This window comes from Hermetia illucens, chromosome 4 (genome assembly GCF_905115235.1).
Source record: "Hermetia illucens chromosome 4, iHerIll2.2.curated.20191125, whole genome shotgun sequence".
In the NCBI taxonomy this organism is placed as follows: domain Eukaryota; kingdom Metazoa; phylum Arthropoda; class Insecta; order Diptera; family Stratiomyidae; genus Hermetia; species Hermetia illucens.
In genome coordinates, this window is record NC_051852.1 from 45,104,858 (window position 1) to 45,114,913 (window position 10,056).

Consider the following 10,056-nt stretch of genomic DNA (forward strand, 5'->3'; position numbering starts at 1 on the left):
ATTAGATAAAATGAGGATTATGGATTCCGGGTTAAAAGTTAAAACTAAAATGAGTATCGACCTGAACTCACTGCAGACATGTAGATGCCATGGTAGCGGACGTACTCCGGAGTTTGCAACCCCCTTCTTCGTGTAGTTTCTCTGATCAATTCTTACTATCTGAATATTCAAAATATTGAGCTGTAAAAGATTCAGGAAACTTTGCTTAATTTGAAATAATTACGACTCCCGGCTTTACGTACTTTGTAAGCTAAAACGCATGTGCAATGAAATATTATGTATAGTGCTCTGTGATGTGATTTAGCAAACTATTCAACCCCGATTAACCTTTGCACATTCTGCATTGCACGTATGTTGTATGTCTATGCTTAAAAAGAGGCGCGATATGGTAATTGATTCCGGCTTACACGCGCAGGCTTTTGCTTTGCATAATCCCCTTTGGGAATACGTGAATTTTCCTCGGAACCTCAGTTGCGAACTTTCTTCCAACGTATCGATATCGGCGGCTACGCAACGTTTTGTTGAGGACAGGTTTGCAACGGAAACGGTTTCCAGCACATATCATGGCCCTTGTTCTGAGAGAACTCTACAAAAATTATTTATATTTTTCCAATGAAGGGAGAGGTATTTGTTTTACATTTACATTTAATAAAGTGAAATTAAGCAAATTGAATTGATAATATACATATCTGGTATGAAAAATTGTGTGGTTTCGGTAAAAAATTGAGGTGAAAGTAAAGAATTAATCGTACTATCGAAGTCCTCCTCTGTCTTCTACAATGAGGCTCTTTTCACCCCTAATTTTTTTCGGATACTAGCCACAATCCAATCGATACTGAAAATACTTATACGAGCTTCGGAAAAGTAAAATAAACATTAGTTCGCTGACTAATATCTTTTACTGGCAATATTGACTCTCATATTTTTAACAATTCAGTTCAATTTTGCTATGAGTTCAAAAATAAATTCCATATTTCACTTTATTTCACTAATTAATAATTTCCATCATTTCAATCTTTCAGATACCAGACTGGAAAACTCCCTTCTTATGGGATCGCCATTGAAGCCCTTGTCAATTGTGCTTTTCTACCTCTACTTTGTGAAATCCCTTGGCCCCAGATTAATGGAGAATCGGAAACCATTTGAGTTGAAGAATGTTTTGATTGTATATAACTTATTCCAGGTGATCGTGAACTGCTACCTCGCTGGTTGGGTAAGTGCGTAAATTGAAGTTTCTGAGCATATATTGCAGTCTCAGTTTCAGTTTTATCTGTCGTCGTATCCCATTCTTCCTTTCCTAAGATGTAGCGGTGGCTAGGATGGCTGCTGATTTCGGGGTGGATAAGATCCATCTACCATATAAAAAGAAATACAACCATGAAGTATGAATAAGTAGTAATAGAATTTTGTCGGGGAGAAATCCAAGTGGCCGAGAAGCATAGCGATGTAATAAAATAGGTACAATTGTGTAGCTAACATCGTCATATTAAATGTGTTAATCAACCCCTTCCCATCGAACCAATTCGAATCCAGGGTCAATATAACGTCACCACCTACACCCCTATTCAATACAGATAGGAGAAGTGGGATTTACCTTGGGTTTGATGGTACTAATCTTCAGAACGTTTTTCTTTTACTCATTTTTTGTATCCAGAGCTATTTGGCCAGGAATCAAGACTCGGTAAGAGATTACCCACATATTATGAGCTTAGTCTTGTTGCTTGAGAGATGATGTCATGATTCATAGGACTCTTTTAAGTTCTCTCACCAATGGAGCGTTAAGATCGCTACTCGTGAAACTTCATTGAAACATTACACATTTTCTATTGTTGCTATAAGACCCGACATTCCTATCACATGCTGGCATTTAAATCTCCCAAACCTCTTTTTCTCTTGTAACAGAAGCCTTCGTTTGTGCATAGCACGATACTATTCGAATGCTGCTCAGTCTGGAATAACATTTTCCTAGTCAGTTTCTGCATGTAACCTCAGATGGTATATGCGAGGCCCAGAATGAGTAATTGAACCGACAAAGCAATGGATTAACCATTGCTAAGCTACCCGAAGAATTCAAAAGTAGTGAAAGTAGACCATGCACTTAGGTGCAGTTCACTAAAGTGTCATGCCAAAATGCACTTGCATGTTTCTGTGCTAGCCAGACTTGGGAATGTGGAACACTTCATTCCACTGGAAGAAACCGAGAGAAACTCCAGATCGTGCTTAAATGCATACGTGGAAAGCGAAAGAGAGAGAGAAGGGAGTATCCTTTTGTGACCTTTTCATTGTCGCCCTTTTTTGGCATCTAAAGCCTCTCTTACGAAGATGCCCCTGATATATAGTTATATATAAGCTTAAAATTTACGGGAACTTTATTATGTTCTCTGTTTACAAGTATTTCAACCTGGCATCTGAGCATTCTCCGAACTGCTTTGCATAAGTGTGGGACACTTGCTTTGCATAAGTGCTGGACACTGTCCCAGAACATGTGTGGAGGTTTCATTACTCTCCTTACAGAATCTGCAGATAATTACCATAGATATCTCTAACTTCCTTATGTGATAACGTAACGTGTGGTGACCAGTGAGTATTCTCACTACAATTCGGCGGCTCTTCTTTGCGAGGTTTAACTGAGCGCTTGGTTTCGTATCCCCTCGTGGACACTGTGGACTATTTCATTCCTAGTAAGTTCGCTCAAGAAAGTTCCCTTAGCCGTTTCTCCTCCTTTTTAGCGTCGTAGCCATGAACCCATTTCCGACTACACAGAAGGGTTCCGGTCCATGTAACGACGTCCGCGCTTCTTTCCAATATGTCCGCGGCTTCATTGCCTTCTAATCATATGTGGCCTGGACTCTGGGTTCCAGATGTTATTGAACAAACCGCGCATATTCAATCTATTAAGGCATTTCCATACTAGTTTGGAACTCACCTAAGTACGTAAATAGCCTCTTAGTTGATGGGGTTAAATAGCAGGGTTCTCCCTTTATAGTTTTATTTTTATGTTGATGGAGGCACATCTATTTGTGGCGCATATTTCCGCTTGAATTATGCTAGTGTGTTTACTTATTGGTTGCAAGTACGTTTTCCTTGGACCGTTCTCTGCTGTGAGGAGTCCGTCAATGTAATCAATTGCTGGTTCAAATTGTATGCCACTGCCACGGTCCTGTTGTCCTGTTTGATCGAATTGTTTCAAACTATCCCTTGGTATCAGTAATTCGGCTTCACTGGTACACACGCAAGCCATTCTTTGAGGTTTGTATAACTTCCTGGCTGTTGAACTGATTTCAGTTCTGTCTGCACAGCCCCATAGGCAATCATTTGCCATCTCCATTTTTATTTTATTTTATTAAAATCGGTTTACTGTCTGTCTGTCTGTCTGTCCGTCACACGCATTTTTCTCGGAGACGGTTATAGCGTTTGACACCAAATTTGGTAGAAAGGTGGGAACTGTGAACGCTCACGCATACAGTGAATTACATCCTTTTACGTCGAATTTAAGGGGGGGGGGGTCCCCATACATGCAAAAGGAGGGTGTACAATTTTTTTTCATCAAATGTAGTCATGTGGGGTATCAAATTAAAGGTCTCGATTAGTACTTTTCAAAGCCGATCTTAGTTTTGACTTTCGTTGGAAGGGTGGGGAGCGCGGGGGGTTGAAAGTGATCACTTCTTTAAGGGGGCCATTCTCAGAAACTACTAAACCGAAAAATCTGAAAAAAATCAGGAGGCTACCACTATATGGTGCCTAGGCTCCGAAATACCTTCCATGCCGATATCTGTTTAAATAAAGTTAATAATAGTATATTACTACAATTTTTTCTAATTGGCTAGAAACCCCCCTTAAGTTCATCCTAGTATCATGAAATTGCAGTGATATAGGCTATAATATAGAGCATGATCTTACCAAGTTTGGTGGAAGTTGCACTATTATTATACTAACAAAGTTGTAATACCTCAAATTTGTTGCTTCTTTGAAAATTGAAGACTATGAATGTCAATATCACCCGAAAGTGGATACTCTCACATAATATATGGATATATTACGTGCTACGTACTAAGAAATACACAAAACCTTTCGTACCTGAAGCGTCCAGCTTCCGGTTTCCCGACTTGTTTTTACTGCTATTGACCTGCAAGTCATCAGAGCTTTTGTAGCTCTCCAATGTACATTTCCAACACGTTTCTTCTAGAGTAGTTTTTGGTCGCGTTTGATTCCCAAATGTTTGGCCTCTGTTACTCGTTTCACCTGCATGCCATGCAATCTAATGGCTACCAAGTGATCAAGCTTGCTCTTCCTAGTGAATGATATTATATTGGCCATGGCTGGATTAATGCGCAACCCCGTCTCCCTGCACCAGTTGCTAGTGATTCGTAGTCTAGTTTGGATTCAGTCACATGGGGTATCGTCATATCTTCCCTAAAGATTCAAAAAAACAATCAACGCAACCCTGGACCTGTATTCTAGTGTTTGTTAGCTCTCCTAGGAGTGCGTCAACTATCATACTCCACATTAATGGTGATGATACGATACTCTGTGGGCAATCTTGAGTAGTTTTTATGAGAGTTTGTACCTGCCGGTACTTCTGTTTGCCGTCCTCTACGGCATCCTACCCATCTAGAAGGCTAGGGTGTTTCCTAATCTCTTGCGGATTAGGGCATCTTGCACTCAAAGATACCAATGTGTAGTCGAACAGTCCTTTGATGTCTAAAAACGCACACAGTAATATTTCTTTGGTTTCTGTGGTATCCAGTAGTACAGTCGTCGGCTAATACAGGGCAATTTCGGTTGACCCTCGAGTCCGGTAACCATGTTGACATGGATGTAGAGTATTATGCACGCACGTTCTAATATAGTTGTTTATGACCCTCTTTACGGTTTTGAGCGGTAGTTTGAATATCTTACATCGAAATGAAAATTGAGCAACCACTTCCGTTTCAACTAGATGCGGTCAGTACTTTTTATCTCATTTCACAAGTCACTAAAAGGAAACTATTTGATCACCGGGGTTACCACTAATTTTCAGCTGTGTGAAAATAAACCTGCTACTTGCTTGAAGACTGTAGGGGAAAATATCCTTCCAGTGTTTATATAATGCCTTAATAATGTCTTACGATTCATGAATAGAGAGGAAGCGATTCTGATGTAGGATAGACAGTTTCCACAGCTAAAAAGAGGGGGCTATAAAGAACCAAGGTGACCGGATGATCTACTGATTGCGTGTACCATAGTGTTGCAGTGCACTGTTACGATCTTGAATGAGATACACTAACACGCTTCAAGGCCTTATCCCCCGCGTGCGACCACATATGATTCAATGATTTGTCATACAATACCATCTTTTGAAAACTTCCTTAGCTCATCCCAGATTTTCAAACGCTATCTTAAACGATACCTGGAACATGAGTGCTGCGTATTCCGCTCGCCGTGTTTGCATTGACTGAATACATGTCCGAGAAAATGAAAAAACAAATTCCAATTTCCTTTTAAGTCGATGATGTTCCGTTAATCCTTCGCCTACCACCAATAAGACCAGAAATGTCCTTAATCTACTAACTATTTTAATCTAATTATCTGAGTACGCCTTAATTGTATCTAAATTTACATATACTCTTTATGGTATCAGTGAATACACATATGAGTTCACGTTACCCATAACTGTATTCAACCGGTGCTTCTGAGGCTATTTTCCAACGAAGAAACTCTCCTAGGGGTCCAATTTGTTGCGTTTGACCTCTTTAGAACATCCTGCGAAACCGCTGATCGTCAGTAGTCAGGGGTCCTAAGGGTTTTTTTTCATTTACAAAACTTCCAGGCCGAATGCAGAGTATTGTGATATATGAAAATTGTTATTCTCAGGTAGTCATCCTGGGTTTGCTCTTAACAAACTGTACAGATAATTTCCTAGCGTAGAATCTTGCCTTTCTACAGTGTTAACCTGTGGATAGTAGACCGTTGTCAGTATTTTTTTTTATATTTTACTGTCCTGTAAAATTAGCACACTGACAGTTACAATTGATTTGAGCAACGAATACTGGTGGCTAACCTCATCAAAAAACACTTGCAAACCTTGTTGGTTTTCTGGTCAAGGGCTTATACCTTCCGGGAAAGTTGCTGATTGCATTTGGGTTGCCGATGGTTCTTATCCTGATAGTACTTTCCGCATTTCGATACGTATCGGTAGACATCTCTTTTCATTCCACGCTACTTGAAGAATCCCCTGTTCCTAGCAGAAGTTTTGTTCGCACCCAGATGGCTCAAAAACCTGACATCATGATACTCACGAAGGACCAACCGCACGCCACTGGAGTCCTTGAACTTCCACACGTTTTCATTCAGTGGCTTGGCGGTTTTAGCCACTCTTCCAAATGATGTCGCCTCCTATGCCGGCTTGCGAGGACCTATTACAACCTTGCAGGGCTTTCCCGGTAGGTAGCATTGGAGGTTATTAACATAATTACTCAACACAAAAAACAGTTTTACTTGCTTAATAATTCTTGATCTAAGGATGCTCTTCACCTTTTCCATTCTAGCAGTTTCTTAAACTATAAACTTTGGCAAAGGAAACTTAACGCAGTTTTCCCCGCTTTCTTTCTTAAGGGGTCTTCTAGGAGCTTATTGAGCTCCTTCCAGCGGTTTACTTCCAGCGATACTGAGGTTTATTCCTCAGTGAGTTTGTGGAGTAATCTGCAGCTCAGATGTTGCCCTGCCGCTTGAAAATGAGTGAAGGCCACCAAAGTTTATATTCTCACTCGATGTCATCACATCCCAGAAGTTTAACGACCCTTGTTCAATCGCCTTTTACTCCATTTGCAAACTACTAGGGGAGTGCTTCGTTATAATTAACAATAGTTAAATCAATTATTCATCTTGAACTAATACAATTTCATTTACTTGATGCTGCCGGTTTCACACATGTAATTCTGGATGTACGCGGTGAAAGGGTGGAGCGGAAATTTTGGAGGAGGAGTAACCACGACGAAAACTCGGGGTGTTCACCTACCCCTCTGAAAAGTTACGGGGCCTCAAAGTGGTTTTTTATATAATCATGGTGAAGTTTGAATTTTCAGCTTTATTTCCGCAGGAGGAGCGGATGGGGCTGATATGCAGAATTAAGAGAAAAGATCCTCTTTTTACTTTGGTTCCCTCTCAAAATGGGGGTATTTTGATGCTAGAACGGTAGGGTTTAATTTTGAATATCACTCCGGGGACAGGAAAGGAATGGACGAAGAAGCGAGAGGACCTTTCTCTTCAACCTTTTTAAAAATTTCACCAGCCGCGCCGAAAAAGTTAAGGTTAAGGTTTTCTGGTATCACCCTGGTAAATTTTGATTTGCTCAGTTCTTAAGGGATATGGATCACTGCAATTCGTCAACGGGGTTATAGTGCTGACCCCCACGAGATTTCATCACGGTTGTAGAGGTAGACCTTCTCCTCGTCTGGGGGTGAGATTGAAATTGCAACACATTACCAGTTCAATAACCACCATAATCACCACGTGTGACTTAAGGGGCTCATCCCGTGTGTCGGATCCGCGAAATCGATTTTTTTTCGGTATCAACTGTATCTAGATATGGTGTAGAATATATGGGCAAAGTGATTTTTTTATATTCGGACTCGTTCGGAAATTATAATGTTAAACACGTGATAAGTCACATGCCAGATTTATGTCGATTTATGTAATAAAGCTCGTATTTTTCGGTCCGAATGACGTTCGAATGACTTCACTAAAAGGACAAGGGTTGAAGCCAAAGCTGTACATGTGTTTCTTCAAGAAACCTAAGGTTTATGGATTAGGTATAGCAATGGTCAGTTAAGATTTTATGACTAAAAACCGCATTTTACTTTTTAAATGCGTTTTTCTCGAAACTGCATTTGGAAAATCAGCTGCCACCATAGCCAAAAATCTATCCAACGAAATTCTTTGAAATTGTCACGACTTATTCAGAACATATTTCTACGGTCCGCAAACTAGGATAATTGCGATTTATTCAGTAGAAGAAGAAGCCGTGAAAAAACACCAAAATTGAAAAAAGAAAGTTTAACAAGGCACCAAAAATTTAGTTTTTAATATTTTTTAATAATCTTAGTTTGCGGACTATAGTTAAGTCTGTACGTTAAAATGCTGTTTACTTTTTTCTCTCCTTAAGATGACCACAGCGTCCTCTAGCGTGGCAGCAGAAAAACACCTGTTTTTGAAGATGGGTGTATAAATTGCTCTGTATCAATAACGAACTATGCGATCGGGCTGAAAAAATTACCATGAACGCTCAAGACATTAATAAATCTATAGTGAAAAATTCGTATTGTATCTTTATCCGGTTCTTCACAAAAAATTTACAAAAAAAAGCCAAAAAACGGCCTTTACCCGGGATGATCCCCTTAAGGGCTTATATTCAGTTGTACTGAGTGAAATAACGGCATTTGTAATTTTTCAATAACTTGCAACTTCTCTGCCATTCAGGAGTCAATTCCGGGCAGGCAACTCACTCCGGTCGTTATGAAATTTAGCGAAAATATTCTTGTGATTATGTACTTAAAGAATATGCAATAAAAAATGCAATATTTAATTTAATGACATATGTATGTAATCCTTTAAGGTGCGTCATCAAATTAAGTAATTAACATTTCCTACTTGGATGATATGATTGTACAGTTGTTGCTAAAGCACGGAAGGACTTTCCAAAAGGACAAAAACTTTAATTCGAAAATAAGATAAAATATTTTTTGCCTATATACACAACCTCATTGAGTCAACTAGATTTTGGCAAGGTTTAACAGGAATCTGTTTTCACGCATCGGGTTATCTCTCCTATAGCTCAGTTTTATTTTTAGTTTGAGATGTTGCCAGAGGTACTCTATGGAGTTGGGATCAAATGATGTCGATGGTTATGGTTATACGAAGAATGCTTCCTGGAATCGCCAAAGAAGTGACATTTCTTCTTTAGGATATTGTAAAACTGTATTCTCTAGGATGTTTTTGTAAACAAATCGATCCTTACTCCCATCTATTTTTATTAGTGGCCCCGTACCAGACCGAGAAAAGCATCCCCATACTATCACGCTACCATTGCCCCGCAAGAAACAATATATTGAAAATAAAAATATCGATTTGATCTAACTGACTCGTCTGAGGCAGTGCAGATACTATAAACTATTTTATATATGCCATAATTAGCGCTCTAATTAATAATTTTATTTAATTTTTATCGTTTTCTATTTAAAGGGAACAGTTAGCCTCTGGGGACGTGATATTAGATGCCTTAATGTCGACTACAGTCCCAGCGGGATCAACGAAGCGCGAATTAGTTATTGCTACTATATGCTTAAAGTATTCGATCTCCTAGACACAGTATTTTTCATTTTGCGAAAAAGATACGACCAAGCGTCCTTTCTTCACGTTTACCATCATGTTGGTGTGTCGTTAGGTGCATTTGTGAGCTGCAGTTTCCTTCCGGGAGGACACGCTCTCGGTTTAGGTGTACTCAACTGCTACGTACATGCCCTCATGTATTTCTACTACTTTTTGTCGTGCATAAAATCCGATCTGAAATCGTCGATCTGGTGGAAGAAGCATATTACACATATTCAGATGATTCAATTCGCCATATTATTTATACATTTTGGACATCCACTAGTGTTTGGGAATTGTCAGTATCCGAAATCATGGCTAGTTGCTCTGTGCGTACAAAATCTGTTCATGTTGATATTATTCAGCGATTTTTATCATAAAGCGTATATCAGGAAGCGACAAAGTAAAGTGAATTGAAACAAATTTTTTTAGAGAAATAAAATGCATTTTTCAAATATTGAAGTCTTTTCCACCACAATTTACATATTTATTTTTATCAGAAAAATGAAAACTATCATATAAAAACGATGTGTGCTCCCCCTCCGGCTAGAAGTTAATTCCACTGAAAACTGACTACAGAATGGTTGAGAACTCGCCTCCCTCAACATGAAATTTGGTGCAACGAAGAAGCACGTGCACAGGGTTCTTCAGGTTGTTATTGCAACTAGGACAATTCGGAATATCATCTTAAGCTGTATAGGTAATCTTTAT

At 39.3% G+C, this 10,056-nt stretch overlaps 1 protein-coding gene across 1 annotated transcript; it reads left to right on the forward strand.

The window, feature by feature from the left end:
• The first annotated feature begins 443 nt into the window (after positions 1 to 443).
• On the forward strand, positions 444 to 9,802 carry LOC119654929 (elongation of very long chain fatty acids protein-like). Its single transcript, XM_038060581.1, has 3 exons — positions 444 to 624; positions 1,023 to 1,213; positions 9,220 to 9,802. The coding sequence occupies exons 1-3, from the start codon at positions 564 to 566 to the stop codon at positions 9,760 to 9,762; spliced, it is 795 nt and encodes a 264-aa protein (XP_037916509.1). The 5' UTR covers positions 444 to 563; the 3' UTR covers positions 9,763 to 9,802.
• The last annotated feature ends 254 nt before the right edge of the window (positions 9,803 to 10,056 follow it).

Bases quoted from the DNA above. Each gene is read 5' to 3' on its own strand.
- LOC119654929 (XM_038060581.1), top strand. From the start codon at position 564: ATGGCCCTTGTTCTGAGAGAACTCTACAAAAATTATTTATATTTTTCC. The intron at 625-1,022 runs GTATTTGTTTTA...TCAATCTTTCAG, and splicing joins TTTTTCCAATGAAGGGAGAG to ATACCAGACTGGAAAACTCC. The intron at 1,214-9,219 runs GTAAGTGCGTAA...TTCTATTTAAAG, and splicing joins ACTGCTACCTCGCTGGTTGG to GGAACAGTTAGCCTCTGGGG.